We start from the raw sequence: 22,597 nt of genomic DNA, 5'->3' as shown, positions 1-22,597 counted from the left end.
ATTAGTCAATCCAAGAATATTGGATTTCTCCAAAAGCTACTGTAGGGAAAAAGATAATTATCCAAAGTCTTTAAATCTGTTACCCAATTTAATTGATTTAATTAGGTAAAATTCATAGAACTGTAATGTTGAAAGGGACCCAGAAGGCGTTTATTTCTGTTTTTTTTTCTCTCTGCCTTCAGGCCATGCTGCACTCAATTTATCCCCCCAAACACCATGCACTTTAGGAAAAGGGGGATATTTCTAAGAACTGTAGCTTTTAGCCTTTTTGGATAAAATTTTCTATTCAGTGAGCATCCTCAGGGAAAATTATGCAGACTTGTTGAAAGACTTGACATGCACAGCTACAAAGTATTGCTCTGAAAGACATGAATGGAATCATCTACTCACAGACACACATATGCACACATGCATGAAATGGAATCGCCATATCCATACAATTGAGGATGTGTTAAACATACATGGTAAATACAGAATGCAAAATGCAAGCCTGGCTGCAATATGATAGTTCAGTTCAGTTCAGTCGCTCAGTCGTGTCCGACTCTTTGCAACCCCATGAATCGCAGCAATATGATAAGGACCCTCTAAAAATTCGTTCAGTTCCCAGAAAAAAAATACATCTCAACAATTGTCAAACCCTGTTTTGCTATAATACAGATTGATACTGTTTAGTCATCGTTTTCACACCATGCCAGTGGGTCCATGACATGGTTTAAGCACCTACTTTATGGACATCTTCAGTGATTCCAGTGGTGGTATTTTGGGAGGAGGGCAGGAAGTTGAACCAAAACCTGAGTTTGGATGCTGACTCGCCGTGGACTGTCCTGAGGCTCATTTGCCACTGCCAGCAGTTGCTGTTGTTCAGTCACTCAGTCGTGTCCGACTCTGCGACCCCATGGACTGCAGCACTCCAGGCTTCCCTGTCCTTCACCATCTCTCGGAATTTGCTCAAACTCATGTCCATTGAGTCGGTGATGCCATCCAACCATCTCATCCCCTGTCGCCCGCTTCTCCTCCTGCCCTCAATCTTTCCCAGCATCGGGGTCTTTTCCAGTGAGGTGACTTTTTAAATCAGATAGCCAAAGTATTGGAGTTTCAGCATCCAGTCCTTCCAATCACAGTACCAGCCTCACAGGATCATCACAGAAATCTGACGAGTTAAGGGTTTGGAAATGGCACAACTGTGTGCATCCCCTGTTCTTTGTCTAAACAGATATTTGCTGTTATGATCAGGGTCATGACTTGGGGAGACGTTAGGACTATGAGGGACCCTTTAACCCAACACAAGTAACCATGTCACTTACCAGGGTAAGCATTCAGGCACTCACCCTTATGCTCAGTATAACATCTAACACGGCTCCTGAGGCTGTATGTGATAGGGTTTCTGCCAAGCTCTTCAACATCATCTCATCCCCCTACATCACAGGCCATCATCCATTTATCTCCAGCTCCTGAAACAGTCAAGATGTATCCCCAGGGTTCCTCTGACTACACTGTCCACTGGCTTCCCTCTTTTGAAACTTCGGTGTCTCCTTATGCCTCTCTTAGCAATCAGTTCATTGAAGTTACTCTTCCTCACATTTATTCCATGTCTATGAAGGCAGAGACCATGTGTGTCAAGCACTAACATGCTGTTGCCATGTAATTAGGTGATCAGCAAATATTTATTGATTGAACAGAGAGATGTCCACCTGGTGTTCATCACAGTCCATGTTTCACAGGAATCTAAAGTTCAAGTGACTGAAACCTTGCTCAGATTAGTTTAAGTGTGGCTTATGTAACCAGCAGGTCTAGAGTAATTGGCTCCAGACATGACGGACTCCAGGTGCTCCGAGTCTGTCATCAGAAAGCTCCCCCTATCTCCTGATGTTGTTTCCCGGCTTCATTTTCCAGTCCTGAGTCTGGGGGTCAGGTAGTGTTTGGGGACCAAAAGGGTTGGTAGTGTGATGAACTGGTAGACACTGAAGCTGGCAAATTAACAGATGTCCTTCACTGTTACAGGCTCTGGGCTCCAAGTTGAGGGACCTCCTTCATCTCTGCGTTTCCATTATCTATTCCAGAGCGTGGCCTACAGTAGGTGATCAGGAATGTTTGTGAATGATCAGGCATGTGATTTCTTTCCCGTCACTTCTAGGAAGGAGCTACGAAGACAGATGGTCATATGTAAGCTGCCTTCTGCCTCATTTGCTGTTTTGCTTTCTTTTCACCCCATGGCAGGATCCAACATCTACCTTCTTCCAATTTGGAGCATCCATCCAGCAGCAAGCCACGGTCATGCTGAAGATCATGCAGGATTACGACTGGCATGTCTTCTCCCTGGTGACCACCATCTTCCCTGGCTACAGGGACTTCATCAGCTTCATCAAGACCACAGTGGACAACAGCTTTGTGGGCTGGGACATGCAGAACGTGATCACGCTGGACACGTCCTTCGAGGACGCAAAGACACAAGTCCAGCTGAAGAAGATCCACTCTTCCGTCATCTTGCTCTACTGTTCCAAAGATGAGGCGGTTCTCATCCTGAGCGAGGCCCGCTCCCTCGGCCTCACCGGGTACGATTTCTTCTGGATCGTCCCCAGCTTGGTCTCCGGGAACACGGAGCTCATCCCCAAAGAGTTTCCATCGGGACTCATTTCCGTCTCCTACGACGACTGGGACTACAGCCTGGAGGCAAGGGTGCGAGACGGGCTGGGCATCCTGACCACGGCCGCGTCTTCCATGCTGGACAAGTTCTCCTACATCCCCGAGGCCAAGGCCAGCTGCTACGGGCAGACGGAGAAGCCGGAGGCCCCCATGCACACGCTGCACCAGTAAGAGGGGCTCTTTGCTTGTCCCCCAAAGTGGGACCAGAGTTTTGTCATGGTTGTCTGTTTCAGTACTAACAGTCACACACGCTCCTTGCTGAACTGTGCAGAGAATAGAGGATGTTGTGTGTCCGCCTGTGGGATTTGCTGGCTTGCTTGTTTGTTCTCCTCTCCCCTCTTCCTCTCTTCTCATGTCCTTTTGTTTTTAAGTAACAGCATCCTTCCTTGGTTTTCTGCAACTTGCTTTTTTTACTCAACAGTATACCTTGGAAACCTACGCTTGAGACCTATATATCTGCCTATCTATCTATCTATCCACCGTCTATCTATAGTTATATCTTAAGTATAAATGTGTATATATGTGTGTATGTGAATATATGTAGATGTATGTATTGACTGAGTGACTAACAGTCACTCTTTGTGTCTGTTCTTTGTGTCTGACTCTGTGACCCCATGGACTGTACAGGCTTCTCTGTCCATGGGATTCTCCAGGCAAGAATACTGGAGTGGGTAGCCATTCGCTTCTCCAGGAGATCATCCCCACCCGGGGCTTGAACCCAGGTCTCCTGCATTGCAGGCAGATTCTTTACCATCTGAGCCACCAGGGAAGCCCAGATGTATGTAACCATACATATGAATTCATATGTGTGCAAATGCATGTGAACATATATGTATATATAGGTCTGCATATGAATATGTAAATATGTGCATATAGGAATACTGACATTTCTTGTAACCTACGTACTGCGTTCCTCAATAGGGCTATCCCAAGTTTTATTTATCCAGTCTTCATAATAATAGAAAGTTGTGTTGTTTCAGATTTTTTCCATTAGAAACTAAACTTCAGTGATGATCGTCCTGACCTGAGTTTTCACGTACATGTACGAGTATCTTTCTAGAGTTGTTTCTAAGAGGTAGACTTTTGGGGTCATGGAACATGTGCATTTTAAACTTTAAGTGTCTATTGTCAAATTGTCCCACCAAGTCACTGTGTAACTTATGTTCACTCTAGCAGCGTGTGAAATCACTCGTCTTCCCACGTCCTCACCAGCATGTTACACTTTGGGGCAAGTGCCCACACTGGCGCTCCTGGTCTTGGAGTTTGTATGTGAGTCTCCTGGTCTTGGAGTTTGTATGTGAGTCTCTTCCCTTTGTACGTCCTAAGTATTTTTGCAGGTTGTTGGAAATTTTGGCAAGCATCACTTTTAAAGCTGCGCTGTCTTCCTTCATGTGGCTGTGTCATAATTTAGTGAGCTACTCCCATCTTCGTGGACATTTAAGTTAGATTTTATGTTTCTGAGAAGCATTGTTTGTCTTTGCAGGCTGTCGTTATGGCTCAGCTGTTGAGATTTGGAAGGATCACTCCTACGCTCATTGTGCTTGTTTTTGCCTGATGTTGACTGATTTAATCCATGCTCATTTCTTAGATAATGAGCAGGATAGCACCGTGATGAAGGGACTGGGCTATGGAGTTAGACTTGCTGGCTTTCGAATCTTGTCGTATCCACTTTCCATGTAACTCGGACAGTCATTTTACCTTTCTGGGCCTCCACTGTTCATTGCAAAGTGGTAATAATAACACTACTTTCTGGGCAGTGATTCTCATACTTCAACGTGCATCAGAGTCACTGGGTGGGCTTGTTAAAACAAGACGCTCTCAGAGTGTCTAGTTTCTGATGGAAAAAATCTGACACAGCATAAACTTCTATTGTTATAAAGATTGGATAAATAAAGCATGGGATAGCCCTACTGAGGGCCCCACACTCAGAGTGTCTAATTCAGTACCTCTGGACTAGGTGCCAAGAATTTGCAGTTCTAGCAAGTTCCTGGTGATGCTGATGTTGTCAATCTGGAGAACATGCTTTGAGAACCAATGTTCTAGGGGTTGTCATGAGTATTACTTGAGGTGATGCATGAAAAGTGCTGCTTAGCACAAATGCTGAGCACCTGGCAGTTACTTAATGATTGTTAGAGTGAGCAGTGAAATTGTTTTGGTCATCAGAAATTACAGTCCACAGAGCCTGTGAGTTTATTACCCAAAGAATAACACATCTCTCTAAAATGTCTCAGGCTTCCCTGGTGGTTCAGATGGTAAAGAATCTGGAAAATGATAACCATGGTTAAATAATTGCCCAAGTATCAGGAAGGAACTCAGATAAATTAGTGTGAAGCATTGGAACATGTTACAGAGTCAGGATTGCTGCCAGCCCAAGACAAGGGCTGCACTAATGAATTCTTACTTTCCATCATAAGTGCCCTGCAGCTGAAATATTTGTATGATTCTGATGGAAACATAACTCAATTGTAGGCAATTGAAATATAACGTATACAGGAAAAGGAATTTGAGAAGGATAATTGGCAAGACAGTCAAATACTCTCTCCAGTGACCGCCTGAATTCCATTCCTTAAAGAAAAAAATAAATTCTACTGCTCTGAAATGTTGGCCTGCTATTTCCAGGAGTCATGCTTCGAATGCAGCAATGTTGTAGGTGGTATTTCAGCCCCAAACAAGTAATGCATTAAGTGCAGTGAGCCGTCATCCCAGCCTGGTGTTTAATAAAACATCTCTCTACCCGAGGAGCGCCAGAGGGTTCAGTTCACGTGCGGCGCTCAGGCAAGTGTTTGGGGTCCTCGCCACACTTCCCGACTAGCCCAGCGTTTATTAAACCCATCCCAGAAAGAGTGGGACCTTTCCAGGCAAGGCAAGGATGAGCAGCTGGAGGGAGTCCCAAGAAGGTGGTTTTTAGGGAAGGGCTTAAGAGCACTATATCTCTGTCTTCTATCCATCACTCCTCCTATCCAGAGAACCATGTGTTAGCCTCCAAAATCACACACGAATTAGCATACAACTTAAAGAATGTACAGTCTGATGAAGGTGGAGAAATTTGTCTAAAGACAACCTCAGGTAACAAGTAAAAGTGGAAGTGTTAGTCACTCAGTTGTGTCCAACTCTTTGCAACCCCATGGACTGTAGCCTGCCAGGCTCCTCTGTCCATGGGATTCTCCAGGCAAGAATACTAGAGTGGGTAGCCATTCCCTTCTCCAAGGGACCTTCCCCATCCAGGGATGGAACCTGAGTCTCCTACATTGCAAGCAGACTCTTTACCATCTGAGCCACCAAGCCCAGGGTTAGGCAACAAGGACTCTTTTTTTTTTTTTTTTTTTTTAAGGAGAGAATAGTATCAAAAAGCTGAGTCTGATGAAACACCCACCCCTATACTCGAGCCAAAGAGCTAAGTGAACATGTCATATTTGTTTCAAGTGTTTAAAAGAAATAACACAGCACTGATCAGGTAGAAGTCCTGCTTATTTCTTTCTCCCTTTCTCGCCATGGGAGAGAAAAACAGAAAAACACCACAGTGAATCTGGCATGTAACCAAATCCATGCACATGTTTTGAAATTTTGATGTAGACATATGTACGACCTTAGACCCAATGTGTGTGTGCCCTCAGTTGCTCAGTCATGTCCGACTCTTTGCAACCCCATGGACTGGAGCCTGCCAGGCTCCTCTTGTCCATGGAATTTTTCAGACAAGAATACTGGAGTGGGTTTCCATTTCCTCCTCCAGGGGATCTTCCTAACCCAGGGATTGAACTTGCATCTCCTCCATTGGTAAGCGGATTCTTTACCACGAGCACCACCTGGGAAGCCAATGGATAACTCTTTTTAATATATGTAAGTGGTATCTGATATGTTGGAATTTCCTTTACCTCCACCTTATGGCTCAAGCATGGTCTATGAGGACAGATAGAATTCTAGCATATTTAACTTCGTTGCTTTTTTTGTATTCTGTTTTATGTGTTCCATCTTTTAGTTAATCATCTCCCTTTGATGGACATTTGGGTTGTTGACAGTAAGGAATCTTCAGTCTGGGTAACAGAGAACATGGGCTTCCCTGGTGGCTCAGACAGTAAAGAATCCGCCTGCAATTCAGGAGACCTGGGTTCGATCCCTGGGTTAAGAAGATCCTGTGAAGAAGGGAATTGCTGGAGAATCCCATGGACAGAGGAGCCTGGCAGGGCTACAGTCCATGGGGCCGTAAAAAGTCAGTCACAACTGAGTGACTAACACTTTCACTTTTAGCAGAGAACACACCTGTCTGCACCCTGATTCAGACCCATCACCTTGTTCAGTGCAAGCCCATGACTCCAGACTTAGGAGTTCTCACATTGGGCTTTGAAAGTTACATTGTCAACTAGAGGAAAAAGTCTTAGTTTGCAAAGCAACTGTAAACAAATAGCTCTCATCACTCCCACTCCGTAGTGAGGAGAGTGCAAACTAGCTTCGGAAGAGGTTCAGGTAAAGTCATACATGATGGATTCATGGCGAGGTGCCGAGGGACTGGGGGTCCTGCTTTGACTGGTTGAGTTTGACGTCTTGGGTCTGATTAGGCACGTCCTCTGGTGGTCCTCATGGACACTGCTGCTAGTCTGGCGCACAGAGTTTGGGTAGTTAGGATACTGTGCAGTTGTTCACTGCTGACAGTGCCGGCCCAGGCATAGAAGACTGCTTGCTGGGTTAATGACCCCACTGTGGACCTGTGTCTATTCTGGTTTCAGGAAAAAATTAGTGGGGAAAAGGGGAACTGTTCCTGATGTTTAATATTCCTGGTTTTAGAGGTGGCACTTGGGAAAGAACAGTCAGCATTTTCCCAAGTTCAAAAATAGCTCCGCCATGTTACGTAACCTGCGCCTTGCTGCTGCAAAGTTGCTAAACATCTGTTCCTTCGCCAAGCACAGAGCACATCGCTGGCAACTCCTGGAGCTGTGAAGGTAAACCGTTACCTGTTTCATTGGCACAGAACCGAGAGTGCTCTGTCCTGTCCTGTCCCGAGAATGTCTCCAGTTTGCTAGTGGGTGGGGCTCCGGGAAGGGGCACAAGATCGCAGTTAAGAGTGTGGGCGCTGGAGCCAGGCTGCCTGTGTATGGCTCTCTGATCTGAACTCTCCTGGATCTGAGACTCTTGAGCAGGTCGCTCGATTCCTCCAAGTCGGCTCCCTCAGATGTAACACGGGGATAAGAAAAGTTTTGTTTCTTAACCTAGAGCCTGGCACATGGAAAGCGATCTGTAGATGGTTCTGAGTGTGTGTGTGTGCTCAATTGTGTCCAACTCTTTGTGACCCAATGGACTGTAGCCCATCAGGCTCCTCTGTCCTTGGGATTCTCCAGGCAAGAATACTGGAGTGGGTTGCCATTTCCTACTCCTGGGATAAAAGATTACTACTCTTGATTCAATGTGTGCACATTTGTGAGTTTCCTCATCCACTTTGGAGGGGACACATTTTACATTTATTGAGGAGGAGGTCATAGAAGGGAGATGGAAGGTGTTTTTAAGACCTGAGTGCTCTTGCCAGAGGATTACCTTGGGAGGAACGCTGTGAAGAATACCACTAGTGGGAAGAAGGGGAGTGTGGAGGAGAGAAAAATTCATGAGAAGGGTAATTGCCAACTTGGTTTTGAATTAGCCACATATTTACCAAGTATTAGTTACTAAGTGCTCTGAACTCAGGTTTGAAAAAAAAAGAAGCCTCTATGTGTGTGCGAGGTGGTGGGGGGAGTCATTTCTTTGTATTGTAGTAGAATTAAATGGAAGTATATATGTAAAGCACTCATCATTGTGCCTGGCATGTAGTAGTAGTTGTTATTCAGTCGCTAAGTCATGCCCAACCCTTTGTGACACCATAGACTTTAGCCCATCAGGCTCCTTTGTCCATGGGATTTCCCAGGCAAGCATCCTAGAGTGGGTTGCCGTTTCCTGCTCCAAGGGATCGTCCTGACCCAGGGATCGAACCTGCATCTCCTGCATGGGCAGGCAGATTCTTTTACCACCAGCCACCAGGGAAGCCCCACATGTAGGTGGTACTTCACAAGTAACTGTAAAGTCATTGTTGTCTTCTTCTTATGATGATGATGATCATGTTATTACTTTAATTTTTGCTTATTATACTGCAAGCTGTACGCAGACAGGAAAGAGAGAAATGGAGGTATATTTCAGTCTCGTTTCTTGCCGATCAAGTTATGTCTCTGTGTCCTAGGGCTCCCATTTCAGTTAGGGGAGGAGGAGGTGGAGACATTACTACACTGGAAGTCAAATAGAAGCGCTCAGGTAGACGATAGCTCAAACCAAGGCAACAAAAAAATCTTCCCTTGGCTGAGTTATGAATTAGTATTGAAGGGAAGTTATTTGGCTTTAATTAATGATACCTGGCTTGACCACTTATGTGTTTTACAGTAACTTCCTGATTTATGAAGTCCAGTTTCTGCTTTAAGAAGCAACAAGATTATAAATTATCACCCTGACAGGAAGGGAAATGGAAGGAAGATATATAAGTGAGAAAGAGTTTAACTCATATCCAAGTTACATTTGATACTTTTTTCAATCTTCCTTTCTAAAATAACCATAGGAAAAGATGCTGGTTTAGTGACCCATTAGGAGACTGAGCTGAACCTGGTTGGCATATTTTTATTTGGTAATCAGAATTATCACTGTTGGTTTCTTTTTTTAATGCCAATAAAGGAGCCTGCTCACTTAATTCTCTGAGCTTGACTGGAGTTATAACTTCCCTGGGTGAATGTGATAACTCTCTGCAAATATTTATCTGTGGGATCACTATGTGCTCAATAAACATTTCTGGCAGTGACGCCAGGCACCCAGGAGACCAGACCATCCTCTGGGCCTGTGCTGTAAATCTGATGGGGAGTCTGGACTCAGGGATGGGGAAAAAAAGCTGAGCCTCAAAGAGATATGCAGTGAGAGAATCCTGCAGCCATGTGCCAAACTGAAAACCCAAAGCATATTCCACAAGGCTACGTGACTTTGCAGGCTTCCCAGATAGCGCTAGTAGTAAAGAAACTGCCTGCCAGTGCAGCTGACATAAGAGACGCAGGTTCAATCCCTGGGTGAGGAAGATCCCCTGAAGGAGGGCATGGCAACCCATTCCACTATTCCTACCTGGAGAATCCCATGGACAGAGGAGCCTGGTGGGCTACAGTCCACAGGGTAGCAAAGAGAAGGACGTGCTGAAGCGACTTGGCACACGCAGACACGTGACTTTGTGGAATGTGGCTCTGGATGGTGCTTTGTTCAAACCATTTCCTGGACTCACAGAAGGTTGTCCCTGGCAACTTACTTAACATCTTTGAGCCTCCATTTCCCTGAGTATATACAGAGATGATTCCAACCACAGAGGATTAAGGTAACATTTAAATCCATGGAATATATTTAGCCAAGCACCTAGGATGGAGTTGGCACCAAGCAGATGTTGATTTTCCTCCTTCCCCGGGCCCAAACGCACAGCTTAATCTAACAACTCCTGTGGCCTGATGGACCCGCAGGAGGTGGGCTGTGCCCCCTGGGCCTTCATTCGGGGAGCAAGTCAGCAGCCCCTCTTCAGCATTATCTCTGTTTGTGGCATCTCTCCTGGAACATGGCCCTCTCTGCTTTCTGGCTGGAAGTCAGGAGTGCCGTATGCCAGCCCTGCAGTGCAAGCCAATCATTTCCAATTGGCATCCAGTGAATAGCTCGACAAATGGTGGAAGCCTGATGCCGGCGACTTGAAGGGATCAGAAATCGTCCGTAACTTTACCTTGAGGGAAAGGAGGTTTGAAATGTTTTGGGGTCACACATAAAGCATAAATATTGTTCAAATTTGCCTTATATCAGATGCAAATTTTTAGATTCTGGAACCAGGCTGCCAACAAAAATATATATTGATCTTTTTCTTCCAAGGTTGAATACTAGGGAAGGTTTCTTTTTGAAACTTGTTAATTTGGTGACGTATGCTAATGATTTGCTGCAGCTCTCTTCTGTGAAAAGATAATGCAAAGAAAAGCACCATCGTCAGTACTCTGGTGCCTGATGACAGAGAGTATGTTGGGGGCAAGGGGTCTTGATGTGTAAGCAGAGGGGCCAGTTATGAGACCGTAACGTGAATCTCTGTAAGGGTGGGGGTTCAGAGACAAATGGGTGGGGTTATGCCTGTTTTGGAAGTGAAATTAACAAAACATGATGGATGACTGTGAAGTGGTAGAAGAGCTACAATATTATTTTTTCACTTGTACAGCTGAATAGATGGCGGTACCTTTTACAAAACTGGAGAAGAAATAAGTTGGGGGAGAGTGAGCCAGGAATGGCATCTAATTTCAAACACGTTCAATTGAACATACCTTGGAGACATCCAGATGGCAATCTCAAGCAGGCAATTGGAGAGAAGAGTCTGAGTTCAGGCTGTAAATACAACACAGAGGTTTTGAGCTTACTGACAGCGGTTAAAGCCCCAGAATTGGGTGACATCACCTAGCGGGGATTGAAGACTCAGAGGTGGGAGCAGGTTCCAAGATTAATTGGTAAATCACCCCCAAGGGGAAGGAGAACACTGGAGGAGACAAATTGGGCTGTGAATTTCAGCTGCCATCCACCTTTGGAGACTCTCCATTTCCAGCCTTGATTTTGTCGTGTAGCCTGGTGGGTGTCTGTGTGGTATCTGCTCTATGCTTTGCTGTTGTTCAGTCACTCAGTCATGTCCAACTCTTAGACATGGCGATAGGAGCCACAGACCTTCCAAAGATCTATAGTTCATAGCCATTTCTAGTCTACCTGGGCTTAGCACAACCTAGGAGGGTTAAATAATCATACCAATAGTTTTGGCTTCCCAGGTGGCGCTAGTGGTAAAGAACTCGTCTGCCAATGCAGGAGACATAAGAGACTCGAGTTTGATCCCTGGGTGGGAAAGATCCCCTGGAGCAGGGCATGGCAACCCACTCTAGTATTCTTGCCTGGAGGATCCCGTGGACAGAGGAGCCTGGCAGCCTACAGTCCATGGGGTCGCAAAGAGTCGGACATGACTGAAGCGACTTAGCACGCACACACACACACACCAATAGTTTTAATCGATACATGGAAGAAGTAAAATTTATCTCATGATGAACTGCCTGGAAGATCATCGGAGCAGAAAATGCTTTCAGTTAAAGGGAATCAGGACTTGACTAGGCTGGAGTCATGATACAGATGACAGGCCAAGTGTTTGGATCCGAAGCAATGATGAGGTCACACTCAGGAAGAGGCTGGGAACAACCTCTGCCTTTGTTTCATTCTTGACATGATCTGGAAAACATCCGATGCCACACAAAACGAGTTAAAAATCCTGTCCACCAGCAGGGAGGAGCATATGGTGCAGTGTGAAGGGCCAGTCCATTTATAAGCTGTTCTTTGCTTTCTTTCCTGGAAGGGTGTCTGTCTCTGCACCTCCTCCTGGTATGTAGGGCAGAAGCCCGCCCCATCACTCCTTCCAGGTGGGAGCTAGACAGCCAGAACGGACCTTTTCCCCTGTCCTCTGCCTCCCCCTTCTATTGCCTCTGTGTGGACACTGCCGGCCTGCAGGTGTGACTGCCTGCCTGCAGGCCCCCATGCAGACTCTTGGTGCCTCCAAGCGTGGCATGGATCCCAGGGATGAAGGAGTCACTGTCAGCTTGGCGATGCTCGCTAGGTTCTGCGTGGGCGGGGAGGCCAGCCACATTTCCACACAGGCCCCAAAGTTTGGTGAATGAACTGGCTGATCTGCTTATGGTCTGGTGTGCTCTTGGCCAGATCCCTGTAGCCAGTTCTTACAGGTTTGCTTCATCTGATTAAATTCTACTGAAACACAGGAATAAACATATATCACGCAGTTTCCTACATGGTTGGAGGAGCCCTCTCCTGAGACTCAAGCTCATTTCCTTTTCCTTTCCATCCCTATTAATAAAAGAACTTCTTAACAGTTTTATTAATACATTGCTATATGTTGAGGGGGGAGGAAAGGGGAACTTCAAGTTTCATTAAGTTACATTATGGAGGCATATATATATTTATTGAAATAGAGTTGATTTATGATGTGTTAGGGGCTTCCCCTGTGGCTCAACTGATAAAGAATCTGTCTACAATGCGGGAGACCTGGGTTTGATTCTTGGGTTGGGAAGATCCTCTGGAGAAGGGAAAGGCTACCCACTCTAGTATTCTGGCCTGGAGAATGCCATGGACTGTATAGTCCATGGGGTCACAATGAGTTGGACATGACTGACCAACTTTCACTTTCACTATGATGTATTAATTTCTGGTGTATAGCACAGTGATTCAGTTATATGTATATATTCCTTTCAGATTCCTTTCCATTATAGGCTATTACAAGATACTGAATATAGTTTCCTGTGCTATGCAATAGGACCTTTTTGTTCAATCTGCAGCAACATGGATAGACCTAGAGATTACACACTAAGTGATGTAAATGAGACCGAGAAAGATAAATATGATATCAAATGTGAAATCTAGAAAAGTGATAGAAAGTGAATATAGACCCACAGGCATAGAAAACAAACTTACGGTTACTAAAGGTGATGTGGGGAGGTGTAAGGTGGAAGCATATATATTTTAAAATCAGATATGATGGAAATGTTGAAATACTCTAATGATAAAACCTATCATGTATTTAGTACCTCCTATGTGCCACTTTAAATGCATTATCTTTAATCCTTAGGTGTGACCAGTCACTTTAAATACATTATCTTTAATCCTTAGGTGTGAGTTAGGATGCTTTTGCAGCAAGTAATAATCAACTAAAATTAGTTATGTGATTGAGTTATTTGATTGGAATCCCAGAGACAGGGTGGACTTCAGGTGCAGTATGGTCAAGGTTCTGGTTCTTTCCCCTATGATCTCCTGACTGCTCTTTGAGAAGTATAGTCCTTGATCTCAGACTGCCTCCTTCACGACCTTAAGTTTGCTTCAGAAGCACCTTAGATGACTTCCTTGTTCATGACTGCATTAGATCTTATGCCCACCTTTAACAGGCATTTCCAAAATGCTGTATACTGACCAGGTTAATTCTGGACTGCTGACCCAGTCCCTGAGAAGTCAAATAGGATCCAGTTCAGTCAGTTCAATCACTCAGTTGTGTCCAACTCTTAGTGACCCCATGGACTGCAGCACACCAGGCTTCTCTGTCCATCACAAACTCCCAGAGCTTGCTGAAACTCATGTCAATCGAGTCAGTGAAGCCATCCAATTGTCTCATCCCCTGTCATCCCCTTCTCCTGCCTTCAGTCTTTCCCAGAATCAGGGTATTTTCCAATAAGTCAGTTCTTCGAATCAGTGGCCAAAGTACCGGAGCTTCAACTTCAGCATCAGTCCTTCCAATGAATATTCAGGACTGATTTCCTTTAGGACTGACTGGTTTGATCTCCTTGCTGTCCAAAGGACTCTCAAGAGTCTTTTCCAACACCACAGTTCAAAAGCATCAATTCTTCAGCACTCAGCTTTCTTTATGGTCCAACTCTCACATCCATACATGACTACTGGAAAAACCAGAGATTTGACTAGACAGAACTTTGTCGTCATAGTAATGTCTCTGGTTTTTAATATGCTGTCTAGGGTGGTTGTAGCTTTTTTTTTTTCCAAGGAGCAAGTGTCTTTTAATTTCATGGCTGAAGTCACCATCTGCAGTGATTTTGGAGCCCAAGAAGGTAAAGTCTCTCACTGTTTCCATTGTTTCCCCTCTATTTGCCATGAAGTGATGGGACTAGATGCCATGATCTTAGTTTTCTGAATGTTGAGTTTCAAGCCAGCTTTTTCACTCTCCTCTTTCACTTTCATCAAGAGGCTCTTTAATTCTTCTTCATTTCATTTCAGTTCAGTTCAGTTCAGTCGCTCAGTCGTGTCTGACTCTTTGAGACCCCATGAATCGCAGCACACCAGGCCTCCCTGTCCATCACCAACTCCCGGAGTTCACTCAAACTCAGGTCCATCAAGTTGGTGATGCCATCCAGCCATCTCATCCTCTGTCATCCCCTCTCCTCCTGCCCCCAGTCCCTTCTTCATTTAGGTCACACCAAACCAAACCGGAACTAGGATGGGGTAAGCTTCCGTTCCTGCAAGTTCCATGGATTCTTACAGGAAACATGAAGTCTCAACAACTGTGATTTCTCATTGAAAAAGACTGATGTAGGGAAAGATTGGGGGCAAAAGGAGAAGGTGGTAACAGAAGATGAGGTGGTTGGATGGCATCACCCACTCGATGGACATGTGTTTGAGCAAACTCCAGGAGACAGTGAAGGACCAGAAAGCCTGGCATGTTGCAGTCTGGGGGGTCACGAAGAGCTGGACACAACTTAGCAACTGAACAACAGCAACAATTAAGAATGAGGAAAAGGGAAACAGACATTGGATAGATTACCAGCTGGTCAATTAGAAATCATAACTCATATTAAAGATAAGGAAACAGGACTAGATAAGTTATGGTCCCCAGAGACCAAGGTCACGCAGGTAATATAAAATGAAGTCAGAATTCAAATCTATTTTTTTTTTCCTTATCTGAACTCCATTATACTCCTTTATTTTTTGGCATGGCATGTGGGATCTTAGTTCCTTGACCAGGGATCGAACCTGCGCCCCCTGCATTGGAAGCATAGAGTCTTAACCACTGGACCACCAGAGAAGTCTACATGCTACTCCTTTAAAAGCTTGCAAATTGAAGCTTGAAACTCAAACAAATTGACTTGAAGTTGCGATATTTCTTTTTTGACTTGAATGTCTTTACTCTTTTCAAAAGTTGAATAAATCCCAACATTTTAAACCTGTAAGATTTCACAAAAAAATTATATTTTTAGCTTGTCTTGAAAACTGTGAAAAGCTGATAATGATAATCCCACATTCCTATCTGACAGTCTTAAAAGTTGGGGCTCTACATGTTGGGCTTCCAAACCGTTCACTCTTCAGGGAGAAGCTGGAATCTGCTTTCTTGACTATGTATTACTGTGCTGTGGGTGGAGTATATGACAAGAAAGAATCTCAGCCTTTTGTACCCATTTGGATGTGAAGTGGGTATTTTCTTGTTCGGGCTTCCCAGGTGGTCCTAGTGGTAAAGAATCCACCTGCCAATGCAGGAGACATAAGAAATGTGAGTTCAATCCCTGGGTCAGGTAGATCCCCTGGAAGGAGGGCATGGCAACTCACTCCAGTATTCTTGCCTGGAGAATCCCATGGACAGAGGAGCCTGGTGGGCTGTAGTCCACAAGGTCACAAAGAGTTGGACGTGACTGAAGCAACTTAGCACACACGCATTTTCTTATTCACTTGATGTATAGGACTCGCTCAGCTGGTTTCTGGATTTATTTCAGAAAGAATTGCTCCATAACTGTAGATTCAAAGTATCCATGGGTGAAAGTGTTTCAAGAAAGCCGCCACCCTCTTGTACCAGAACCTTCCTCTTATTTGGAGGTGGTAAGCTGGACACAGACCTGACCTTTAGATCAAGAAGGGCCTGCCCAATTCCACCTGGACTACTTATTCATATCACCTCCATAGTTTCTTTTAAGTGTTTTATCATAAGATGTCATGTATTTTATTAATTTTATCATAATCATCATTATTTATAAGCAATACCAAGCAAGACCTTGAGGAACCTTAAGACTGGCAGATATTCAAATGAGTGATGATAAAAAGTTTTCATATCTCACTTAGAAGAATCACCTCTGGTACTAAGTGGTCATTTTATATGGCCGTAGGTCATAAACCTACTTCTCTGTTCAACTTACAGGTGAGAATTTGAGTTGTGTCTGCCAAGTGGCTTTCCCAAGACAAGGACTTACTGAATTATCCAAGGAGAGTCCCACTCATCCAATTGGACCAATTTGTAGATGTTCCTCTAAAACTTGAAGAAAATATTTGTTCTGGTAGGTGGGGTGGGGTAGGTTTCCTGCTTTTCTACAGTCTGCTGAAATTTGTCAAATAAACAGCAAACGAGGGAGTCTGATGGAACTCATGCCAGTTCTTAAGGATCATTGCTGAAAATATCAGTTTATTATCTAAATCTCGTAAATTCTATGGTTCGAATCTGATTTTTCTTCTTTATGGCTCAGATTCATAAAATATATTATTAGTTGTAACAAATTATTTTCAGCTGGTGTTACAACAGTAAAATTATAAATTACTTCTCCATGCTTTATTACAGATGAGGAAAGTGAGGCTTGGAAGACTCACGGTTCATTTTTTACTATTGAGAGACTGGCTAATGGCAAGGACATGCTGAGCCTAAGTTTTCTTTCTCTCAGACCCAGATGTGTTGTTCCAAAGAATCAGTCCTCTTTCCTTATAGGTCCTTTATGATTAATAATAGTCATGTGGTGGTGATGATGATGGCGGCGGTGGTGGTGGTGATGATGATGATAGTGGTGATGGTGGTGGTGATGGTGATGGTAATGATGGTGGGGTGATGGTGGTGGTGATGATGATGGTGGTGGTGATGATGGTGATGGTGGTTATGGTGGTGGTAGTGGTGATGATGATGATGGTGGTGATGAAGGTGATGGTGATGATGGTGGTGGTGATGATGGTGGTGATGGTGATGATGGTGATGGTGGTGGTGGTGGTGATGATGGTGGTGGTGGTGATGATGGTGGTGGTGGTGGTGATGATGGTGGTGGTGATGAAGGTGATGGTGATGATGGTGGTGGTGATGCTGGTGATGATGGTGGTGATGATGATGATGGTGGTGATGGTGATGATGGTGATGGTGGTGGTGGTGATGGTGGTGGTGATGGTGGTGATGGTGGTGATGATGGTAATGGTGATGATGATGGTGGTGATGATGCTGGTGATGATGATGATGGTGGTGGTGACCATGAACTCCAGGGACCTTGTCCATTATATCTGCATACCCCAGTACTCAGCATACTGCAGACACTTAAATATGTGTTGAATGAGTGAATCATGCCGTTGTAATACAGTGCTTGACCGGATCTAAGGATTTTTACATACATTATCCTATCTTATTCTCACAAAAACTCTGTGAAATAAGTGGTATTATTATTTCCATTTGTGTGTGAGAAAAAAAATCTCAGAGAGAAGAATGCCTTTTCCAGGGTCACTTAATGGTAGAATCCAGATCAAGATTGCCTCTCTGACTTTAGCATCTAATCCTCTGATTGTCTGGCCTCGCAGGGTAAGAAGACACCCTGGGCGTGTTTTCATGAGGCCCTAGAGGTCTTCCAGTGCCCTCAAGCTCATTCAGAGATTCTCCCACTGTGTATAGGAGTCATTTCATTTGTCTTAGAGGTTAGTGTATCACAAAAACGTGATGTATGGGATTTCATCTTGTAAACCACAAAACCTTCCTGAAAATGTTAATAACATCCTCACCATCAATATCAGTTATTATTGTTGTCATGATCGTAGAGACTGGTGTTTGGCATTGCCAAGAATAAAGCAAGTGGAAAACAAAGGAAGAAGCTAATCTTTCCTGGGAGAATTTTTATGAGAATAAGTCAGAAGCTCAGTTGCGGAGTCATCAACTCCCTTTAAATTAGTTCTAGAATGAGTCCCTTCAGATTTTGTGCCTCCCTGAGGAATGCCAGTAAATATTAATTGGAAGTGAAGAATTGAGCAAAGACGTCATCAAGGAAGTCTCAGTAATTCTGACTAGGCAGAAAGAGGGAAGTGAAAGGTAGAAAGGAAGAGGGAAGCCAATATTTAATTTCGACACTGGGTGCATGCCAGGTCATAATGGGGTTGTCTGCCTTGATTTTTAAATATTCTATTCAAATATATTCAGGACTGCTAAACAATTGGCAAACTCAGAATAGGGAGGAAGCCATCATCCATGCCTCTAAACTATTTACAGATCTTGAGTTTAATCTTCTGCTTTCAAAACAGAGCATTTCTTAAATAAGACTCTGAATTCTGAACTCTGAACATAGGACTGGGAGAAAGTGTTTGTTTTCAGCTGGCTAAGTGAAAGCAAAACAAACAGAATAAAGACAGTGCCCTGACGTCTGTTACCCATATTCATCTATTGACTGCCTGGGTCTCGTTCTTTGTGTTCATTTGTTCACTCACGCATACATGCATTTTTTTTCATCCGTGTATTCTCTCATGTAGTCAACACATAGTGTGTGTCTGATGGTCTTTGCTGGTGGCTCAGACGGTAATGAATCTGCCTACGATGCGGGAGACTCGGGTTCCATCCCTGGGTCAGGAAGATCCCCTGGAGAAGGGAAAGGCTGCCCACTCCAGTATTCTCGCCTGGAGAATTCCATGGACAGAGGAGTCTGGCGGGCCACAGTTCATGGGGTCACAAAGAGCTGGACACAACCGAGTGACTAACACTTTTTCATGTGTCTTATACCCACGGTGTGTGTCACATACCCACTATAGGTATGAGATGTGTGCAGTGATGGACAAAACAGGGGCTCCCCACCTAAACCTCCTATTCTAGAGAGGAGACCAAAAATAAGTAAATAGACACATAATGTCAAGTTAGTATTGACATGAGATGGGGAGAAAATTGGGCAAACCAAGCTCCGTAACATCTTAAAGGCCATGGTGAAGGTTTGGGGTTTGTTTCAAAAGCTATGGGAAGCCATTGGAGAGTTTTAGCAGGGGAGTGAGATAGATGGCTACAGAGAACCCTGAACTTGCACAGGGTATTGCTGGAGCCTCATTTGCTTTTTCTTTGTCCTGTGCCATTTCATTTCCTATTAGAAACAAGCTTTGCTTAGTGTGGAACATAAGGTGATTTCCCAGGTTCCATTTTTTCTCCTTCCCCACTATGTAGGTTGTGATGGGTGGGCCCTATTTGGCCACAGCTCTTTAAAAATAATCCCATCCATCTCGCTATAGCAATTGGTTCAGGAATGAACATGTGATCTAACTTGGTCTAACAGAGAGAACTCCAGGACTATTCAATATATGGCAAGTCTGCAGATGTAAGGCCTGGAATTTCTGCCGCTGGGTTTTTTGTTTTTTCTTTTTTCTTTTTTACTATGGAAGAAATCAGGTAGAGGATAATGGTAACTCACACATTGGCCAGAACAAGAGAAGTAGAGTATAGCGAACAAGCCAGAGCATGATCAAACTATGCTGAAGTCCATTCTATCATCAATATTTTCAAATATTAACCACCAGACTTCCTTAGTGGTCTAAGTTGGTTCAAGTTGGTTTCTGCTAATTACAACCAAAAGAACTTTTATAAATATTCATATTTGGCAGCTAATGTGTAATATTATGCTAAATAGTTGATATATCATATCCTTTAATGTGGTTGCCTTTAATAAAGCTGAATTTGAACAACAAGGAGATATTATCATTAAAAATCTTAGATTGTTTTACCGAGACAACTGTGACTCTACTTCCAGGCAAAAAACTCCTTAATGGGCATAATCTGTGCTTTGTTATGGCAACCCACTCCAGTATTCTTGCCTGGAAAATCCCATGGACAGAGGAGCCTGGTAGTTTACAGATCTTGGGGTCACAAAGAGTCAGATAGGACTGAGCAACTGAGCACATAATGTTTGTAGCCTTTGGAGGATTCCAATCTAATAAATCCCACAGACGTTGAAATCAGATTCTAGATTTTTCTGCCACTCATTAGCTGTGGAACATCGAGCAGGTAACTAAAGTACATCTGAACCTCATTTTTGTCATCTGAAACATGGAGATGATGCTAGTTCCCACTCAGAGTGGGGAGTTTGTGAGAATTATATAAGCCATAGAAAGCACTGGGCTCAATGTCTGATACACGTTAAGTGACCTATGCATATTAATCCTTGTACAATAATACAATGCTCAGAATGATCAAGAAAAAAGAGTAACAAAAATGCCACCTAGATGGCAGGGTTGCTTTGCATATATTAATTAAATGAGTTTCATTATTCTAACTCCCTGGGGCTTTTGAAAGAAAAATATACTTTTAAAAATTTAGAAAGGCATTCTCATTAACTAAGAGAGTGGGGAGGAGCAGTCCGTAGGGAGTAAATGAGAAGGAGGAAGTGGTGAAATTGTGGAGCAGAATACGTTAGTATTGATGCTAACTTGCTCCTAAACAGTAAATAGACAAGGAAAGCCACATAACCATGTTTTTTCCAGAGGATTTTTTGTCAATGTAAGAAGAGCTTGAGTTCTACATAAGAAGGAAATGTCACCATATTTTACGTAATCCAAGACTCCAACAATTGTAAAAGTAATCTTTATTTCAAAAACGATAAAAGGTACAAATTGGGCATCTGAAAACTGATGCAGAAGAGTAAGAGTGCCTCCCATGCCCAGTGCTCTAAGCACTTAAAAGGTAATCAATATCTTCATTTTATATAGGAGAAAATTGAGATTCAGGAAAGTTAAGTGACCTTTTCAGAGTCATACCAAATGGCCAAGAGTCACCGTTGCATTCATTCACTCACTGGAAGAGTTCATCTGGGGTTCAGTGTCAGTCCTGCACGGGATACGCCAGTGAATACAAGAGTATGCCCAGTCTTCAGGAGGTTGCAGTCTACTAGGGAGTGCAGACAACAGTGAGAAGGAAGTCCAATAAAGAAAATCATCACACATCTCTGTGGCTGCTGAGGAGAGACAGGAGGCACTGAGATGGAGAGCATCAAGGCTGGGAGCTGCACTTCTCTCTGCAGCGTGCAGAGAGAATGCCCCTTCGTGGAGGATGAAGGCCTAGATGTGCAGAGAACCAGGGGAAGCCATGCCAGGTGAAGGGAACAGAGCTTGCAAAATCCCTGAGATGGGAAAGACTTTGGTGTTCATATGGAAATGAGAAAACAGATGTTATCCTGGTGGGCCGCAGTTTCATATCTTTCTGACCACTAGATCATACCCTTTTGAAGAAAGGGGCTGTCATTGAGTGTTCAAAGGGTGAGAAAGTCTACGGAGCAGTGGCTGTCCAAGAGGGGCTGGTCACTGCCTCCCGTCAGCGACGTAATCCTCCAGAAGAGAAGACCTCTGGGACATCATCTAACTAACCCTGTCCTCATCCTGTTAAAGCTGGAGGAGATATTTGAAGGCTTCCATATGAGGCACGTGGGGGAGTGGCCTACATGAGATTGCCAAAGGGAGGCTGATGGAACAAGAGCTGGCGGTGGACAGCGTTTGTTGACTCTGACCCTGTCAGAGCTGGCTCCCTCTGGAGCACAAGTTGCCTGTTAATCCCGCACAGCAGAAGGCACGTGGCTCTCATCCTGCCGTGGCCCCAGCTGTTCAAGTTGTGCCCTTCATCCTGAATGGCTTCACCTTAGAACCTTCTTGTCCACCAGGAGGTGCTGAAAATAAGGAAGAATGAGAAGACCTCAATTCACAAATGCCTGCCAAGTCAAGCTGTAGGAGAAGCTCCCACTCTTAGCCTCTTGGCCTGCATGAGAAGCTAGATAACACCTTGATGTAACCTACTCTTGGACTTCCCCGGTGGCTCAGATGGTGAAAATCCACCTGCAATGCAGGAGAACCCAGTTCAATTCCCGGGTCAGGAAGATCCACTGGAGAAGGGATAGGCTACCACTCCAGTACTCTTTGGTTTTCCTGGTGGCTCAGTGGTGAAGAATCCACCTGCTATGCAGGAGATCCAGGTTCAATCCCTGACTCGGGACGATTCCCCTGGAGATGGGAATGGCAACCCACTCCAGTGTTCTTGCCTGGAGAATTCCATGGGCAGAGGAACCTGGCGGGCGACAGTCCATGGGGTTGCAATGAGTCAGGCACAACTGGGCAACTTTTGCTTATACCCTTTGACTTTTCCCAGGGACTTGCCATGAAGCTTGGGCTCTGTGGATGGCTCTGTGGCTAACAGGACCATCATTTTGTATGGTTCCCCTTCCACATAACAGCATAATGGATAGTTATTATTGATATAATAGTATTGTATAGAGCTTTTTGGATTCAAATACAGAATGGCCTTGAATCCTCATAATGACCCTGAGTCAAGTGAGATTATTCTCCTTTAAGAGATAAAGATAATAATGTTCATAGAGGTGATATGATATAGTCAAATCAC

At 44.2% G+C, this 22,597-nt stretch overlaps 1 protein-coding gene across 1 annotated transcript in view; it reads left to right on the top strand.

The window, feature by feature from the left end:
* Window positions 1–22,597, top strand: part of GRIN2A (glutamate ionotropic receptor NMDA type subunit 2A) — a 440,165-nt gene that overhangs the window by 249,422 nt on the left and 168,146 nt on the right. The window contains exon 2 of the mRNA XM_027961880.3: window positions 2,218–2,810. Within this exon, the coding sequence (XP_027817681.1) occupies window positions 2,218–2,810 (593 nt within the window). The remainder of the gene's footprint in view (window positions 1–2,217; window positions 2,811–22,597) is intronic.

This window comes from Ovis aries, chromosome 24, assembly GCF_016772045.2.
Source record: "Ovis aries strain OAR_USU_Benz2616 breed Rambouillet chromosome 24, ARS-UI_Ramb_v3.0, whole genome shotgun sequence".
Lineage (NCBI taxonomy): Eukaryota > Metazoa > Chordata > Mammalia > Artiodactyla > Bovidae > Ovis > Ovis aries.
This window is presented reverse-complemented; position numbering and strand designations above follow the sequence as displayed.